The 20,286-nt window shown below is 39.8% G+C and overlaps 1 protein-coding gene across 2 annotated transcripts in view; it reads left to right on the top strand.

Annotated features, from left to right (window-relative positions):
* CDC42SE2 (CDC42 small effector 2) overlaps positions 1 to 19,444 on the top strand; it is a 120,920-nt gene extending 101,476 nt beyond the window's left edge. For both annotated transcript variants that reach the window (XM_014608799.3, XM_059724886.1), the window contains exons 3-5: positions 11,747 to 11,848; positions 16,770 to 16,887; positions 17,396 to 19,444. In XM_014608799.3, the coding sequence (XP_014464285.1) occupies positions 11,747 to 11,848; positions 16,770 to 16,868 (201 nt within the window). In that variant the 3' untranslated portion in view covers positions 16,869 to 16,887; positions 17,396 to 19,444. The remainder of the gene's footprint in view (positions 1 to 11,746; positions 11,849 to 16,769; positions 16,888 to 17,395) is intronic.
* The last annotated feature ends 842 nt before the right edge of the window (positions 19,445 to 20,286 follow it).

Genomic DNA, 20,286 nt, shown 5'->3' with positions numbered 1-20,286 from the left:
TTCCTTTTATAAGAGTCTGGATCCACACCCTGAAATGATTATGTATCATATTACCCTTGCGTGAAACCTTATCTTGGCTTCATACTTGGTTCTCAGACTTATCTTTTCCTAGCGCTGGTAGTTTCAGCTGAATTCTTAAATACAAAGCCAAAAAACCTAGTTATTTGAAAAAACAATGTCATGGACAGCTTAAGAGGCTTTTTTGTTTCCTTTGACTAGGAGGAGCAATAGCTCAAATGTTTTGATTGGTGCAAAAGATCCTTCAAAGAAAGAGATTTAACAGGAAAGGAAAAGTTCCCTGTTACTGCTGATTAACCTAAAATTATGCCAGAACAAATGGCACCAAAAATCCCAATCAAGTGAGTATTTCTGTTTTGAGGGTTAACTTTGAGAGGAAGTCAAATACCCCATTTACTTTTAAGATAAAAAAAATATGGCAAATGTATCAGTCTGCTTGTGGTTTTTTTGGTGGCACCTGCCAATGTACTTGCAGGGAATGCTAGTCAGCCACATTAAAATAAATTCATTTGTTTAATAAGTACAAAGAGGAGCAGAAAAGAGTTCCATTTGACTACTTGCCCTAGTCTCCTTGCAGGTCAGCAATGGCAGTCCTGGCATGGTGAGATATTATGCATTTGCCAAAATAAGAAAAGATTTTGAAAGGATTAGAACATGCGGGTAAGCATCCGATTAGTGAGATTTATTATGTTCAAATTACCCTGCTGTTATTTAAAAGGCAGGCTTAAGTAGAGCTAGAATGGAGATTAAATCACTTCTACTAGAATGGAGATTAAATCACTTCTTACCTCCTAAACTGGGTGGTCTTACCCAGCCATTAGCGAGTGAAATAGTTGGGCCGCATGAGAAATTGACTCTCATTTCATGGATCATGGTTTCAAGTCCATTTAGTTTTTAGTGGTCATAGGTTCAAATAGCCCTCCACCACACTGCCTTGACAAAACAAACTGGTGGATGTAATGTCATCTGTCACATTCCCTCTTTTTGTATCTGTATTCATAGACATAAAAACAAATATTAAAGGAAACAATATAATGAGGAATAATTCAACACCTCTCATTGATTGCTAAGTCTCCTTGTTCACAGACAGAAGCTTCCCTCCAGTAAGTTAGCAAGTAAATTTATTAAATCCAGAACTACATTTCAAAGTGGAATTATTAGTATCAAATTAGTCTAGTACCTGTAATGATAAGCCAGTTTTATTACAATAATAAAAATTTTAAAAGAAAATTAATCCAACCCTATTCAGCCCCTAAGTCACCAGTGCATATTGCTGACTCAAAGAAATCATTGCTGTCATTTTAACTGTGATCCATGTATTCAGTCTCATGTGCTGTGGGAACCTCCAAGACCACAGTATTTTTGGAACAGTATCATTGCTCATATACAGCTGATTTGGGATATCTACCTCCTACAAGCCATCCCAGTTAATGTTTTTCATAGAATTACCATAGATCAAGGAAGAGGCAGCTATGCAATTGAAAAATATCTTTTGGAAAGTGGAAATAATTACTAAACCTTGGAGTTTAGTAATTATTGTGCAATACACAAGCTGGCACATGAGGCTTGTGTATGTGCATGGTATTTTTTAAGGCTGGTATGACCTGAAATATATTTAGATGTCTCTAATATGATCTGTCTTGTTTTGAGTAAAATAAAAACATCCTCACCATGCAGTTGTCCTGTACATATACCCATATTATAAACTTCGAATTGTTAATGGGAACCAAAAAAATCTTTGAACAGAACAACCAAAATATTACTTTTAGCAATCTGTTGGAGATACAGCCTTGCAGAATAGGATGAAAAGGTTGACAACATTGAACCAGGACTTCTCACCCATAGATAATTAGATAAATGTGTACAGAGTGGTGATGATGATCATGTTTTAATTATGCCATATTTTTTGTTATTTTCTTCATGTATTGCGTCACACCAATTTCCTGTACAGATAAGAAAAGTCTCTGGGCATTTTCTTGAATCCTGGCAAGCTGGATCAGTCATTCAGGCTAAGTACAGACACTCAAAAGGCCTGAGGCTGAATTGATTCAGTCTTTGCAGATTAGTCTAAATTGCATAGATTGAACCGATAAGCAAGTTAACAGACATTCACTTTTGATTCTGCAAATGCAGCCACATGCCACATACCAACACTCTGGTTTCTAAAATAAACTTAATTATTTCCTTCCTGCAGTGGGGAACACCGTTTACATACTCAAGAATTCCTATTTTCTGTTACCTCTTTGTTTTCTCTAATTTAACATCCCTCTTCAGAAAACCTTTTCCAGTGAAACTATCCCCCAGTTAGCTGGAGACAGGGCCGACCCATCCTATCCTGCGAAACCTGTGGCCACAGGGGCCCTGCAGCTAAGGGGCCCCCTGTGTCCAGCTGCTGCCCTCCTCCCGCCCCCCCACCGCTGCCGACAGCTTCTTCGTGGCAGGGAGCCCCAGAACTATTTCTTGCAGGGGGCCACAAAAAATTGTGGGCCCACCCTGGCTGTGGAGAACTGAAGTAATTAAAATGCTTGCTCACATTTTACGTATCTGGCTTCTAAGCCTCTCAATTAACTGCTTAATTGCTTAGTTAAGAACAATTGTATACATTCATATGGAAACTTGGCAAGATGCAAAGAGTGAACAGACACACATAAGGATAACAGGTTTGTTATAGTTAATGCTAAAAAAATTTGGAAAAAAATATTAAACCTAATCCTTGAGTGATTAAGACAGCTTCTAAATCTAATCAATATTTTAAATTGTTTGCGATAGAATAAAAAAATACTCAGATTTAAAAGGCAAAAAGAACATTTAATTATATTAGGCATAGAGCACTATTGTTTGTAGAACACTTGTAGATTTACACAGTGCCCTTTTTATAAAAATAAGTGGCTAAATGGTGAAGTGGATGGCAAGAAAACTAAAGATGCGCTGATTTAGAAAATATTTGTTTATGGCAATAACCCTGTCCATCCTCCTCACATTTCTTAACTTAGCTTCTATACTTCTGCATGCTTATACAGCACATTCCCGATCTGTGACCTGCAACATCATGTTTTCTTTAAACAATACTCTCAGTGCATAAGAAGAGATGGATGGTTCTCCAGCTGAGATTGATTGCTTTCTGTATCAAGGGGATTGATCATATCAAGTGATCAGCGCTTCAGTTAAACCAGGTTTTAAGGTGCAGTTAAAACCATGTCTGCAACTAATCTGTTCTTAAATTCTGGTTCAGATAAAGCAGAGAACACATTTTATTGCTTTCGAAACGGCTGAGTTAAAGCTAGGAGAGGAAAGCGGGGATAGGGGTGGGGCGGGTCAGGAAAACACCTATACTTTTTCATTCCAAAACCATAGATTTCAGAGTCATGTCACACTTGCTTTGGCATGCATACCTATAGAAACTTTGAAGACTTTTATCAAGGAGCAGGAATTAGAAAAAATGCCTAAATCACTCCCCCACCCTACTTCTTATAATGATTTATAGTGTCTTTGATACCTATATCAAAAGCAGGTGAGTACAAACCAAAGAGACTGTTTCTTTTTAATATATGTTGGTAATTGAATGTTCCCCATGTTGTAGGTCAAAGTATGCATTTGCGGCGCTGACTTACGTTGATAATCCTTACATTTGTGTGTAGCTGACTTGAATTCATTTTTTTGGATTAAATTTGGTGTACTGCTTTTTACTGCTTCTACTGCCAGAGGTTGCAAAATAGAGAGTAATATCCCTAATGGGTTTTTTAATAAGATCACAGTACATCAGGGGGGTGCCCTAACCTTCATGCTGAAATACTGCACTTGTTTTTGTTTGTTTTTTCTCTCCCCCCCCCTTTTTTTCAAAACATTTTTGCTTTCTAAGCAGTCTCTGCTGCGACTCCACTGGATATTTCTTTGCTCTTGATGAGCATTTAGGCTACTATTGGTATGATTTCTGTATTCCTCTTGTGTCTTTAAGTGTTAAACTCCCTCCATAATTATTTTCTGGAAAAATTTAGAATAAAATTGCCAGACTACAGGAGATCCTCCTAAATTGCCCCACTCTTCTCAGGCACACAACAACATTTCTGTAGTCCTCTACTAAAAGAGCAGATTCAGAAATCTTATCTCTTGGTGTGGACAGATGAAACAATTGTACTGGCCTAAGGGGTGAGAGAAAGAGAGAGAAGAGATTTAACCTGGTTTGCATGAATTCATTGTACTTGTTTTAGTCTGTCCTTTATATCCCGCAATCAGTTGAAGCTAAGCTACAACAATTTTACCCCATTTCATTTGGGGGGAGGGGTGAACCAATATGATTTAGCTTCTTATGGTGGGAGAGGTGCAAACAGTTGAAGTGGATTACTCCCAAGCAGTAATTCCACCCTACACTTTAAAGATGAATTACTGTCATTTTAGCATTGCCCTATGTCCAAATGAACCTAAAAGACAATGTTTGAAGATGTGTTTTCTATTTTTAACTTATTTTGTGGTGATGGAATTCTGGGACCCTCCCTGTTTGTTCACTGAAATATATTATGCAAAATTGATTGGTTTTAAAGCTCACATGCTATACATAATTAGCAGTAATGAAATGATAAACCCAATTCAAGAAAATTATTCTTTAAATAATTCTTCCATCTGTCTTCTATGTAAGTGATTTTGTTTAAATTCAATTTACTTGAGCATATAAGTAAAACAAATGACCTCGATACTTTTGACCTCACGCTTTCTCTTGCCTGGCTTTTTTCTAATGGTCCTTGCTATGTTATTCCTTGGTATGTTAGTCCAGAAAAGTAAACTGACATAACTTGCAACTGTTCAGCTTGTGTTTGGGAGTTTTGAAATACTCTCAAGATTGAAATGTCCAAATTTTGGAATTATTTTTATTTGTTAGCTCCCATTTCAGCCTTTAGTAATACTCCTTTGGCAATCAACCAGCCTAAGCTGACTTCAGACTTTGTCTAGACTTTCTCTGTACAGGTGTTTGAATAGGAAAGGGAGGGGCAAGGGGACTTTCAGAACCAACACATAAAATTAATTTAAGGATCGTGGAATTCACTTTTGTGCTTTTTGCTTTTGCACCACTCCCCATCCCTGTTCCTTATCCTATTTCTTTGTTAATCCCGTTAACTCATTTGTCTTCCTGACTCTTCTTTCTGACATGGTGTTGCAATCTGAGCAATAACGGTGACTGCATAGTTAGAACTGTACTCCTGCTGTTTCTAGTTATTTGGAGGTGGTACTTATGGTCCTTATTGCCCTAGTATCTGGACCTCATAATCTTCAGTGGAGTCACTGAGCACGAAAAAGTGAACAAATTATAAGCTAAAAGGAGGTACGGGCTGGCTACTGAACAGTTGATGCATGATAATTCTCTATGTGCCTGCTTTTTACCCAACTGTAAGTGAAAGCCAGGGCAGTTTAATATTCAGTGAAACAGGGCTAAGCTACCACAACTTAGGTTTCATTAACCACAGGGTGAGAGAGGCCACATAGATGCTTCCTGCAGAGCAGCTGAGACGCACTCATTTCCCATTCCATTTTAGTTTGCTGTACTTTATTTATCCATACCCATCTCTACAGCACCTCTCAGGCTGGGAAGAATTATTATCTTTGGCTTGCAGAAGAGGAATAGAGGACCAGATTTTAGTACTTGGGCACCAAAATCCCCAGTGATTTTTAGGTAGCCTCAGTGTTCTGAGTTCCTTAACCACTAGACCTTTGTTTTACTGGAAGACCACCAATACTGAAACAGAAATGCTGCTTCTGCTGCTCTCCTGTATGTGGAGTAACACACAATATTAAGTGTGGGGGAGGGAACAAAGGGACTGAAAGGTAGTTTCATTACCTATGCAAAGGACACAGGAAAAAATATAGGAGGAAAGATATGTATGAAAGTTTTACATTAATGCAGTGTTACTGTTAACTGGATGTTTGCTAAAGATTAATAGATTCATAGATGTTTGGGTCAGAAGGGACCTCAGCAAATCATAGAATCCAACCCTGTGCCCTGGGCAGGAAAAAGCACTGGCGTCAGACAGCCCCAGCCAGGACTGTGCCCAGCCTTCTCTTAAAGACCCCCAAGGTAGGGGAGAGCACCACTTCCCTTGGAAGCCCGTTCCAGACTCTGGCAACCCTCACCATAAAGAAGTTCTTTGTGTTATCTAACTTAAATCTGCTCTCCATCAGTTTGTGGCCGTTGTTCCTAGTTACTCCAAGGGTGCCCTGGTAAACAGAGTATCTCCTACTCCTTGCTGCCTCCCCCTCTCCCCTCCCCACCCCCGATGAATTTGTAGGCAGCCACAAAATGACCTCTCAGCCTTCTCTTGCAGAGGCTGAAGAAATCCAGGGACCTCAATCTCTCTTTGTAGGGCTTTGCCTACAGGCCCCTAACCATATGAGTGGCCATCCTGTGAACCCTCTCGAGGTTCATCCTTCTTGAATTGTGGTACCCAAAACTGGTCTTGTACAGTATTCCAACTGCAGCCTGACCAGTCCTGCATAGAGGGGAAGTATCACTTTCCTGGACCTGTTTGTCATGTACCTGCTAATGCATGATAAAGTGCAGTTAGCTTTACTGATCGCTTTGTCACATTGACGACTCGTGTTCATCTTGGAGTCAGCAATGACTCTGAGATCCCTTTCTGCTGCTGTGCTGCTGAAGAAATTCAACCCATCCTGTAGATCAGTGGATCTCAACCTTTTTAAACGTAAGGCACCCCTGGATAGACTCGAGGCACCCCTCTGAAAATGCCAGCTGTTAGTTTTCACTCTTCTTTTGACTACAGAAAAATAATAGAGCACTTTTTTGTTGCAAAGATCACCAAAAGACTACAACTTACTGATTTCTATTTGAAATCTCTGGGGTTATCTTGTGAATCATGTTTGTAAACCTAACAGTGCTAACATTCTGTGGCACCCCTTAGCACCCTTGAAAGGATCTCAACAAACCCTGGTTGAGAATCACTGTTCTAGATGCAATCTTGAGAGAGTTGTGAAAACCATCTGACTTCATAATGCAAAACAAATACAATTTAATATTTATCTTGTTCTAGGACATTACTTGTTGGTAAAGAAACATTTCAGGTTCAAGTTTCCATGGAGCTATAAACAGCCTTATTTATGTTTTTATTTAATAACAAAAACACTTTTACAACTTGCTCTTTTAATTTCACTATGTGCTGGCACATCACATACTGTATTTAGACTTTCTTTTAAGCTCACATCTGATCTCAAGTTCATGAAATGTACAGGATTTTTTTAAATCATCTTGTTACATGATACAAATGTTCATGACTTAATGAGTCCTGGTCTTGTACTTCAAAAGGACCAGACAACACTGGGGCGGGGAATGAACAATAAGGATTTTAAAACGGGAAGGACATCAATTCTTTGTCTTGCGTGCTAGTTACCACGGCAGTTAATACAGTTTCAGTGCATCTATTCTAATTGTATAGTAATTGCAAAACTTCTGAGAGGGCTCAACATTTTTTTAAATTCTTGAATATTTCACAGAATGATGCTTTAAAAAATTGATTAATATTTTAATAAATTACTTAAAATTTGTGAATATTTGGTTCATATTACCAAAAAGTATCAAGAACTAAAAATCTGTTCATAGGAGGGTAGAAAATACAATAAGAGTTTGTCAAAAGACATGTTGTAGGATCAACCACTAAAAATAGGAAATAGGGATCTAGTTGAAATGAACACTGGGATTTAGAATACCCAAATTCTGATCCTGACATCACCTGTTGCCTCACTTTGAACCAAATCACTTCAACCCATTTAGGCCTCTGTGAGATGAATACTTGTTTGTACATGCCTGAAGGCTTTATAAATTGCTTTTTGTTCCAACTTTTATTTTATAAAATATACCAAATAAAACTATTGAAAGGTAGTCCATTTCAAATGGGAAAAATCTCAGTTTAAAAAAAGTCAAAATTTAATATTCCAGCATTGTCTTAATGCTTTCCTTCATACTTAATTTTTTCAGTATCAACTCAAGTTTGCTAAGCATTTTGACTTTGACAAAAGAGCATATTCCAATGGAATCAGTTCCACCTAAGCGTCTTCAAACAGTTTTAAAAATAAGAATTATCTGACACAAGCAGTTGTTCCAGTATTGAACACTTTGCATTGTACACACAAGTTAAACTGTACTGTCTCTTAGGGTTCTCTACAAACACTGAAAGCACTATAATAGGTAGGAGTGCCAAACCCCCTCCCCCCCCCCCCCCAAACCCTGACCCACACCTCGACTTGGCATGCCAGGGGCAGACCACAGGGGAACCATGAGGGCCCCAATCCTTGTTCCTGTTGGTGGCTGCACAGACAGTGAAGGAGCGGCCAGGGTTGTGGTGCCCAGGCTTCTTCCCCACGCTGTCTCCTGAGGTGCACGTGCAATTGCAGCTGGCATGGAGCTGGTATCAGGGCTCCAGAGTCTGTTGCAGCTGTTTGCAGCCTGCCCACTGCAGCTGGCCAGAGCCCATGCCATCTGTGGCAGGCAGCTGGGAAGCTGCAAACAGCTTCACTGAGCTCCGGAGCCCTGGCTTGGCTCTGTGGCAGTGGTGGGTGCACACATGCCTCTGGGCAGATGGTGGGAAAGGGGCTTGGGGCAGCGCAACGCCAGCCCCTTCCCAGCCACCCGGCCAGAGATACATGTGCAGCCACGCTGACAAGGAGCCCAGTGCAGCTGTTTCCAGCTTCCTGGATGCCTACCACAGCTAGAATGGGCTCTCGGTAGCTGTCGGGAGGCTGCAGGCAGTCTGGAGGCTGCAAATAGCTGTAACTGGATCTGGTGCACTGGCTCCATGGTGGTGGCAGCTACATGCATGCCTCTGGGCAGATGGCAGGGAATGGGCCAGGGTTGTGCTGCCCCAGGCCCCTCCCTCACTGTCCATCTGGAGGCACATGTGCACCTGCTGCTGCCGCAGAGCCTGACAGCTGTTTGTAGCCTCCTGGCTGTCTGACGCATCTGGCCTGGGCTCTGGATAGTTGCTGCCAGCCAGGCAATGTGAGCTGCTTGCAGCAGGGCTGCCTTCCTGCTGCCTGCTGCAAGCAACCTGGGCTCTGTGGCTGTTGGTAGCTGCTAGAGCCCAGGCTAGGCTGGCTGTGGCAAGTTCCATGCAAAATGGTCTTGCATGCCATGCTCTGGTACACGTGCTGGGAGTTGCCAGCTCCTGCGCTGTAAGTTAGAACAGGCGCAAACCGAAGAGATATTTGCTGTTCAGTGGAGGGGCTCGAAGCCTGCTTGCACTGGCCAAGGCAGCAGGCAGGGGGATCTCCTACATGCCTCAGCAATGGCTGGGGGGCAGATGTAGGAGGGAGTGCTTGCAGCTTCTAGCAGCATCTGTCAAGCGACTGGGGCAGGGGTGGGGGAAGGATGCCCCAGATGGCTGGGTAGGGTCTTAGAGGGGGCAGGGGAACAAGCTGGTCCATGTGGCAGGGGGGTTCCCTACCCCCCTCACCACCCCAGCCTCTCGACAGCTGCAGCCAGACCCTTTCCCTTCACTGCCTCCCCCAGCCAGACTGCAGTGCACCATGGGACTGAGGCAGCTGCAAGGACAGAAACCCCACTTCTCCCCTCCTCCGCCAGGCTGCAGCTGGCAGCTGGCCGGAGGGAGGATGTGGGGCTGGGATCAGGGGCTGTCACGGGTTCGGGTTAGTGACAGCCAAGGGGGTGGGGCAAGCCCAGCACTCCAGCACAGCAAGCAAGCCTAACAAGAAGCACAATGGATGTGGTACAGACGTTCAAAAAAGTGCATTAACAGAAAGCACTTTAGCCTAATAGCACATCCATCAAAGGTTAACTTAGCTTCCTCAGACATTTTAAAGTACTCTAAGAGCCATGAATATCTATTCAGTTATGACTTCAGAGCACTTTCTGGGATTTATTGCACAATAGGAGTAGCATCTGTACCTAGCCTTAAGCATTTTCTGATCCCACTTGTCAACTAATAGAAGTGTAAAGGCAATCTGGAATTCTCTTCTCTGAGCTCAGTCATGTACTTCTACCTGTTTATATCATTCATAACTTAGACTTTATTGAAGAGAAGCCCAGTTCTTAAATGAGCTCATTGCATTGCTTCAGGATTAGTGAGTTTTATATTTATATTTCATAAAAGTAAACTATTTAAGATGAAGTCTATAGTGCTCCAGTGCAAGAATGTATTAAGATATATTAAAACACAACACATATAGGCAACTCAAACTTCTTGTCTTGATAGACCTGAAATACTATAATAAAGACATTTATAGCAACGGTTATTTTATTTGTCTAGTTTTGGTCAGTTTTGATGCTGTAAGGAAGCCCACTAACATTTGGATGCAAGGTAGATCATTTTTCTGATACTGTTAGTATGTGACTGGTTAAGAATCATGCCTTTTTCTTTTGGCCATCTAATACCTTGTACAATAACACATAAAATGCTTTTCTGAATTACTGGTTCCAGTATAGGAGGAGGGTACATGAAAAATGCTTGTTTTTCATGGATTTGATTTTAATTCCAGAAATGTCTTGTTCTTACTGGGCTGTGTCCTCTGATGTATTCTCACAGCTGTGGCTTTGATTCACAATGACTCAGTTGGGGCCATGTTTTGATAGCCTTGAATACCACTGATGAGGCATGTAAACTCCCTACCCAAAACTACAGGTGGCCTTAGCATCTCATCATAGACCAAAAAGGGCAAGATGCTGATCCTTTAAAATGTGCAACTGAGAAAACCTGGATGTATACAAGAGGAATGTTTGGTTGAGGTCAGCTAGCTTCTTAAGCACAATTGTGGTGGTTTAAGTTCAGTTTTGGAGTGCAGTCTGCGGTTTTCCTTACCTTTTTAAATCTAGGAGGGTGGCCTGCAGGTCACAGCATGGTCCGACTATTTGTGTGTTAGATATAAGGGCAGCTGTAGTCTATTCTATGTTATTCCTTTAGATACAAACATCAGGCTTGTGGCAGAGAGCCGAAGTGGCCTTTATTTATTAAGGTGAATTTAGACTACCCACGATTCATCATTTACTTAGATTTTCTGCCTCAGTTTTTGTTAATATTTGTGAGAAGGGAAATTGAGATCAAAATAATTTTGCTAGCTTGTGCTGGAAGAGATATTGTGTCAGTGTTTGCTTGGATATAATCTGACAAATGGTGCTGTGATACTAAGGCATGGTCTTATCACTACACAGACTAAAAGTGAGCTGAATATACTGCCTTCTGTGGCAATATGTTTGCATTGTGTAAATTGATGGAGAGAAAAATGTATCCTTAGAAACAATTGTATGATTTCATATTGGAGACAGCTTAGGACTTCTGTGCAGTTAGTTGTTTTATATGGACAGCCAAATGGTGGTTAATGATCCCCTAAACCAAACATCTGGTGCATGTGCAAGCCAAATGCAAAAGAATAGACCTAGTTTTGAGTAAAATGTTAAGTGTGTAGTTTTAATATGTATTAGAATATAGCAGAGTTCCTTATGCATACACAGCTGTCTACATAGTTATCTAATACTAGAACGTGCTTACTGCTTTATCTGCTGAACGCAATAATCTATCATATGCCCTTTGGTTAATGCCAAGATACTGTTGATGACTTGGTGCTTTGCTGAATCAAGAATTTTGGTTCTGATATTGTATTACATTTAATAGCTCACTGGTTAGTTAACTGCTAACTACAAATTTAATTTTACATTGAATCCAGATGCTACTTGTCTTAGAAATCAGTGATAATTGGGACACGTTATCTGCTTTTTCAGAAAAGGCGACGGCGGATTGACCGAAGCATGATTGGAGAACCAACAAACTTTGTTCATACAGCTCACGTAGGGTCAGGAGATCTATTCAGTGGTATGAATTCGGTAAGTGTGCTAAATTGAAGAGGCTCTGCATATTCATGGACTGCAATCCATACATTTTTATACTAAAACAAAGGCCAAAGTAATTCTAGCTAGCAGTCTGATTCACAACTGTGTTGCTATTGATTTACAGCGGAGTTAAATCACTGGAAAGCAATATAACATTGGTTCAGCTCAAAATATTTACAATCAAAATGTTCAAAATAAAATGAGCAAACTTCAAACAAAACCAATAATGTTTATTGTAATAATAGGTTGTATCTTATGGTGCCAAAAATGTAAGACAGTTGTTGAAGACCAGATACAAAAGATACTTACAACAGGGCTTAGATACCAAAATCCAAACCAAATTAAAAAAAAAATTCTAACTCAGCATTAGGTTAGCTACCTAACCCTGGAGGCTGCTAAAACATCCCCAGGTACCTGCCTTTTTTGGCCTGAAGGTCTGTAGGTCTGCTTCTGTTCAGGCCAGGTATGAAAAAAGGCATTAAAGGCACACGCACAGTATTTCACATTTTTTATATCTCCTTAGGTTATTGTTCTTTCACGTAAATGTTAGTGGTCCTGTTAGTCGTCCTGTTTTCTAATTCTCCTAGCCTACCTGAAACCATAATCCCATTTGTGTTGTTCATTGTTCCTGCAGCACTTATGATGTCCGAAGCAGCAGCTTGTGGCTTCCTGTGGGGGTATAAGCACAGTGTCTAACTACTATTTCTATGCAAGTACCTTTGACAGCAAAGAGCAGAGCACTAGAAAACACATTTAAAATTGTCATACAGAGGCAGATTTTTTTTGTATTTGTTAATGAAATATTAACTGGCCATAAAGGTCCAATTTACTTTGTTAATATTCTAATGAAAGGCAAGGATGAGGTGCTGAAATTCTTTGCACGTTTCAAATGGTACACTTGAGGGTGCAGTTGAGTGCAATGAGTGTAAGGCGTATGTTTAAGTGTAAGGAGGTAAGCAGGGCTATAGGAGCACAGGGCAGAGATGTAGGAGCCACTCTGTCAGTCATTTGGGAAGCAAGTGACAACAATTGGCTCTCCTTCCTGGAAGCTGCTCTTGTTTGTCTTCTCAGCTGTAAGAAAGGCACTTTCCATTGCTCAATAGCATTTGGAGAAAGAGCAACAAAAAGAAGACATGACATAGCAGAACCACCAGGGTTTCTGGCCACAACACACTTACAGCTGACAGAAATACGGTTCTTATTAGAAAATAATTTCTCTTTATAATTGTTTTGAAATATTAATTTAAAAGCCTCTGACTGATGGTTTGTGGCTACCCTTTCTTGGCGGAATCTTTTTTCACTTTGTAGTAGGTGACAGTTGCAGAGTAACCTGGGTTTCCTTCTGATGACAGTTTGCACTATATAATCTGCTTTAGTTAGTCTGTAAGGTACAAATATACCATTCCTTCTACATTCCTTCCTCTGCCATTTTCAACACTCAGTCCTGTTTCTTCTCACTCTACTTTCACCTTTTGAATCCTAGACAATCCAGCTCTCTTCTCTCTCTCCAGGTATCTACTACCTGCTACCTTCTGCTGCTGATTGGTTGTCCCTTTCCTCTCTATGCTGCCTCACATTGATTGATTCCTCATTGACTCCATTGATTGACTCCTCCACATCACCAGTGGCTCCAGTTCCTTCATCCTCTCATCTTCTGATCTAATGCACTCAGGCTTTGCTCACTTTCACTGTCTTTTCCTTCATTCTTTATGGAATGTAGGCTTATGACTCTACCCTGCAGATTTTTCCTCTTGCTCAGTCGCTCACTACTTTATAATATAATAGTCAACCCATTAACTTTGGACTTCTTGCTTACCCCTCAGTGCAAATTTAAGATTGCAGGCCCCCATCTCCACCCTCTCTTTCTTACTTTACTTTTGTTATGCTGCCTGTTTCTTGTACATGTCCCTTGTCTGCTGTTGATTTTGCTGTTGAACATTTGGGGGGGGACTTTTTATGACCTTATCGGCTTCCTTTCCTTGCTTCATTCAGTTCTGGGGTTTTTTTCCCTAACTAATGCTTCTGTTCTTCCCTTATACTTAGATGTATGGGAGTGTATGTCAGCTTGTTGACTTCTCAGATTTACTGCTGTAATGCTCCCTTCCTCTTCATTTTTGTTAGAAGAAAAAATAACCAATAGGAGCCCTCATGCCCTGTTTCCTTCTCATTCCACATTACTTTCCTCCTTTTATTCTGCCCTTTCGCCTGTCTAGCTGTGCGATATCTTTAGCTTTTACTGTTTCAAACACTGTAGTTCATCCTTCATCATCTCTAGTCTAGCTTTGCCTTACTCTTTTGGACTACTTCCCTTTGCCTTAAAGCTGCTCAAAATACTACTTCAGCTCCTCCAACCACTACCTTATATAGATGTGTCTTGCAAACCAGTCAGTCTCTATGGTACCACTCTGCCTTCTACCTGACCTTAGGGCTAACTACTTCTCATCTCTTACAGCACACTGCCTATAATCAGCAATTCCACATCCTTACATATGTGTACTTGAATCACTTCACTAGTTCCTTGCCTTTTGCCACACGTACATCAGACCTCACCTGCATCTTAGCTCTTATTTCCAACTAATCCCTTTCGCTGTTCTTACCTTATCTTGTTATCCCTCTGTGTATTATTCCCACTCATGGCTCTGACTCACTGCCCTTTATGCCTTAGTCAAGTGCCACTTACCCACACACCCTACAAATGCTTCCTCAGAGCTCACTTCTCTGAGTAGTCTTTCCCATTTTCCCCCTACCTCTATACATGTGTATTTACTCCTTATTCTAAAATAGTGTGCAACAGAACAGTTTATTAGACCTTAGTGTGCAAGAATCCTCTTCCCTTGCCCATTTCCTGGGATAAGTCTCGCAGCTGAAACCTTTGCTGTACGGATACAACACCATAGGGATGGGTGATGCTTTCAGGATGAGTAGTACCTTTCAGCGCAATGCTTCAATAGTCCTGAATTTCAGTCTGTTTGAGATGCTCCAATTTAGCTTTTTAGATAACTAAATCTGCTTTAGTATTTTAATTGCTAAGTAACCATCCCTATTTTCTATATCAGCTAAATATAATACTTATACCCAAGATCCAAATACTGAGATTCTTGTTAGATCCCTTATATAATACAAACAGCACTTTGGGGGTGGTTGGTTTTGAAAATATCCTCTTGGCTGGTGATTTGCATGCTGTTTTTTTTTAATTTAAATATCAGTTTTACAAGGCCACTAGCATGGACTACACAGAAAAAGCTATATCAAAGGTGTGTTTTGATACCAAACTCAGGCAAGGTTCATATCTTCAAAAAACGTTTGGACGCTCACCTTGCTGGGGTCATCTGACCCCCACAGTCTTTCTGGCCCAAGTGCAGGGGGACTGGACCTGATGATCTCAAGAGGTTCATTCCAACCCCTAACATCTATGAATCTGTGAATCCGAAACAAAATGAGTGCTACTCCTAACTTGTCACGTAGCCACACCCGTCCGAAAGTCAAAAGTTTTATTAAGTAAAATAATGCTATCAAACCCTCTTGTCAAGATAAGATGCAGTGAGGGTTAACAAAGTTGTTTAATAAAAATGTAAAATTGAGCCACTCGTTTCTTTGGATGAATTTTGAAAATGGCCACCACATTTCTTAATATGTTAATTTTGGTCTAGATACCTTAGTATCAGAACCATGCTATATAAGCATTTCTTTAAACATGGTGGTTACCAGCAGAATTCCAGCAGTCTGAAAAGATTGTGTTTACACCTGGGAAGAGTCATGCTGGTATACAGTTCTCTGTTCTGGAGTTGCCTTTTGGAAAATGCTGTGTGTGGACTAAAAGTGCTATGGCTAGGTCTTATCTGAAGAGTTTGTGCTCCAGTATGGTTTTAATACATTTTTCTACTGGCTTTTTTGAAGTGTGTGGAAGGGAACACTTGAAATGGTTGTAGGTAGATAATTGTAGATGGGGTCTTATTGCTCTGAGTCTAGTTTCAAATGATGGAGACAAATGCATATGTGGTTCCCTTTCCATCTGGGATGTACACAAAGAATAAAGAACTTTTCTTTCAGCCCTTCTTAACATTGCCATTATCTGCCCTAAAGCACTAAGTGATATGATTATTTTGATTCATATTGCATGAGCACAAAGAGAACTTTAGTCTTACTAACTTTTTATGGATAAAGGCTACGAAGCCTTTTTTTTTCCCTCCTTCACGTATTTATTTATTTCAGCCTAAAAATACCCTCAAATAAATCCTTTCCAGAGGAGTTCTGTTGAAGTCCCACTTAAATAAATCCCCTGTTGATTGAAAGGAATAGGATCAGTTGAAGAAAAAATAAATCTGTGCTCCAGACTACCATTACTGGAAAGAATACTCCCAAAATCTGAAGGGTCTTTAGCAGTTTAGGAAGCCCTGTATATTCAAATGCCTTGCAGCTGTTGGCTCGACTTATAAAACTGTACCACAACACAGATACTGTGCATTAAAAAATATCAAGGTCCCGTTTTAGTAGAGCAGTGTTGTTAATTTCACCATTATCATTTTTGCGCAGCAGTGAACACCTCCCTAATACTAAACTAAAGCCAGATTTATAGCTTTTTAATAATGAAGAAAAGTTTGCTAGCAGTAAGAGGCTTTGATTAGTCTCAAGAAAACTAATCATGTTGCTGCTCGGAAAAAGACTGAATCAGCCAGTTTCCTTTGCAGGAGAGGGAGAAATTACACATCAATCAGCGCCAGTTCTTCTTTCATCTTTTCTGCTGAGCTGCGTGTTGAAGTCCAATATGTAAAAATTCCAGCAAAACTACTTGAGGAAATATCCTCATGTAAAGCACAGTGCATCTGTAATAGGGAGATGACACTTTAAAACACTAATTTACATTTGAGTTGTCTTATTTTTCCCTATTTCATTTCCCTTTCTGTTTCACTTATAGGTGAGCTCAATTCAGAACCAAATGCAGTCCAAGGGAGGCTACGGAGGTGGCATGTCTGCAAATGTTCAAATGCAGCTTGTAGATACAAAAGCAGGATAACCTTGGGGGAACATTTCCAGTAAGTATTGTTCTGTGGTACCTCAAGCCATTTTGTCTCTGGTAGAGAATAGTGAAGCAGAACATCCTGCCATGGACCATGATCAATGACTTTTATATAATTGTACCCTTCTGATTCATTATTTTAAATTATTTCATTGTTTTCTGGGCAGGGGGTCCATAAAAGGAGGATGTTTATATAACCATGTACTTGGTATTAGGTAGTGAACAGTGATTAATAATTCAGGACAAATGGCAGAAATGTTTCCTTACATCATGCAGTTGGGATTCTTTGTATTCTAGATATTGTCTTAGAAGGTGATATTATTTGCCCACTAAATTGAGTATAGCAGAGTGTATAATTTAATGCATTTAAGAGAAATGGTGTAATGCTGCAGTCTATGTAAGGAAATGCAGGTGTTAATAAAACACGTGTAACGTAGCAGGATTAGAAAACTTCCTTCCTCCCCCCTCCCCCCCCCCCCCGGCAACATTGCCTGTTTTTAACTTCTTTTCTATTTGTTTCACAGGTTCTTGTGAATTCCTGTATCTTCTTTCCTGTGTCCCCTTTATTGCTTTGGTGACTGCTTTCTGTGTTCATGATGAGAGAGAAGTGGTGGTTCGTTGTTCAACCCTTGTGATTACTCCAGTGAAAAGTTGCTGTTCTGCTCTGATGATGCCATTTATCAGACTGGTCCGACCGTGCCTTTTAGTGGCATGCACTCATTTTGGCCTCTACCAAAACCATGGACGTGTAGCTCTTTAGGGCATTGGGATTTCTTTAGTTCTTTTCAATTTTAAACAAATTAAAGCTCCACTTTTAGATTTCCTTTTCCCCCTGCAAGCGTTAGTGTACAGGATTCTCATGCTTTTTTTTTTTTTTTTTTTTAATATCCTCCAGTCCTGTCACTAGAAATGAGCAAGTTCCTAATTAATATTTTTAATCCATCATTGTTTTTATGTGTTTTTGAAAGGTCTGGGACCTGCAAGAACAATGATCATTGCATACATTTGAAAATCAGCAGAGTAGATGACCGCATGCTTTGTGAAATTGCTTTGTATGGTGGCCTGTTTGGTGCCAGAAAAAAACTGCTTGTAATTGCGGACTGATGATACTAATGCTGATTAAAAGTTTAGCTGTGGCACCAAGTCATACCAGTCTCTGAGAAAGGACTTGTAACCTAGCTGCTTTATGATGTCTTTTTAGTTTTTATGCAATGGGTCTTGAAATAATAAAGAGAACGCTTGCATTCATAAGGCATTTTGTTGTAAATGTTCAGTATATTTATTTTGAAAGAGCTGACCTCGAGGCTGTAAACCAGTGTAGTACCGTATCTGAGTGTTGTGGTAGCGCTTTTGTCTGTTTAAAAAAAAAAAAAAGCATCATGTTTGGCTGCTTTTTCTTTTATCTAATTTTGCTTAATTTTAGGCTATATGATCACTTCCAGTAGCAGCATGTCAGACTGCCTGCAATATTAGCTGAAGTTTAGTAGACCTCTAAGTAGTTGGCAGTTTCTGTGTACTAAATATTTAGGGGCCATGTAAGTTGCTAAGAGCAACATTACTAATCTGGCAGAACAGATGCCAGTGAAAACAACATACAGGGTGACTTTTTACTGTCAGTAAAAAGCCTTTTGCTCAGGTTCCAAAGCATGTTTCTTTCACAGGTTGTGAAAATTGTATTTTAATATTGCACTGTTTTCAGATATTTCTGTAAATGGTCCTTTCCCCCTCTCCCCCCTTTTCCTTGCTGGTGATATGAAACATAAGTCAAAAGTTTGAATCCTAGCTGAGTTTTTAAAACATTTATGTAAAAAAAAAAAAAAAGACTTCATACTACATTTAACATCTTAACTAGTAAATGGGGCATAACTGAGCCTAATCAGATAAAAAATTATAATTATATAAAAACTAAATGTGAGACTCCTGCAGGTTATTGTTCTCTTTCTTTTTTGTCCCTTTACAATTTCTGCCTCAGTTTTGGCAATAACATCCATCAGATTGATTTAAGCATATACGCATACAGATATTTGCTTTTTCCCTGGTAATATCCAAAGTAAAAAAAAAAAAATCATATGAAATATAATGAACATTGAGGCAATTGAATCCCTTTATTTTATTTTATTTTATTTTTATTTTGAGCAATGAAATTGTAACCCAAGTATAGAATATCTGAGTAGTTCCAGTAAACTTGGATAGTCTTTGGAGGAACTGATACATGATAACACAGGTCTGAGTTGTTCAGCTGTCTATGGGGCATAAACACATGGCAAAAATGGTTAATTGGTGTTAGCATTCCAAATGCATCTCTATTAATGAGCCTTTATCTGTCCTATGGTTACAAAATGATTTTCACGGTTTTTTTGCGGCTTAATTTTAGTGAACAAGTTTTATCTTGCCTTTGTCAAAATGTCTTCAGCTCAGTAGCCAGAAAAAAAATCAACATATTTTTATAAAAAAAAAAAAAAAACATACTTTTTTTGTACATTGTGTTCATTCTTGAATAAAGTCAGTTCAGTGTTGGCTTGTAGATATTAAAAGGAAAGTATTGACTTTGATTCAATAAATGTTTTCTTTCAGTTGCTGGTTTACCTTTTTCTTTTTAAATGAGCAATATTTGTATTGGAAAAATACTTATGGTCTATAAATATATGGTCTGTACACATTTGTGGTTAAGATTATCTCATTTTACTGTAAAGAAGAGGTCAGTACTGTGCAGGCTTTCATTTTTCTGATTTTTTGTGCCATGTCACCCTTTTGTTGCCCAAAATGTTGTTCCAGTCATCAGAACATCTAACAGAATCAGTTTGCAAACACTGTGCTACAAAAATGGCTCTTTCCTTCCAGGCAGCAATTCATAACTTTTCAGTTCCCCTTTGGCTTTGTTGCTCTGTCACTTGCTTTTGAGTGCTCAACAGGTGTAGATTATTCTCTTTCTGGGCTTTCCCAGTTTTTCTGCTGCGGTGACTAAAACTATCTTCGAGCTGGCATGTTTTGAAGGTAAGAAATAACCTCGGCCTCTGAAGGAATTCTTTAGAACACCCCAGCTCTCCCCATGAGAGAGTGGCGCTATTGTGTTTGATACCAAAAGCAAGCAACTTTCAAGTCCTTCCCCTTGCAGATTTGGGGCAACTGTCAACAACTCCCTTTAAAGAAGATTGTTGCAACTGATACTTTTGTTCTTCTTCTGGCATGTCCTAATGGGCTGTCTTGACCCTGGGCTAGCGGCCCTCCAGAACAAAGACTAAAAGGGAAGAACTGCAATTCACAAAGATAATCTGAGGGATGGTCCAGACCTTACTGTTTAAAGTGTTTATTTTCCTGATTTTTAATGATGACCCCAGGTGGAAAGCAAATCTGGGATTTACACATAAGCACATTCTTTAGCCTATTTTTTTAAAATATTTGTGCATGTGTCTAG

Source organism: Alligator mississippiensis, chromosome 3 (assembly GCF_030867095.1).
Source record: "Alligator mississippiensis isolate rAllMis1 chromosome 3, rAllMis1, whole genome shotgun sequence".
Lineage (NCBI taxonomy): Eukaryota > Metazoa > Chordata > Crocodylia > Alligatoridae > Alligator > Alligator mississippiensis.
This window is presented reverse-complemented; position numbering and strand designations above follow the sequence as displayed.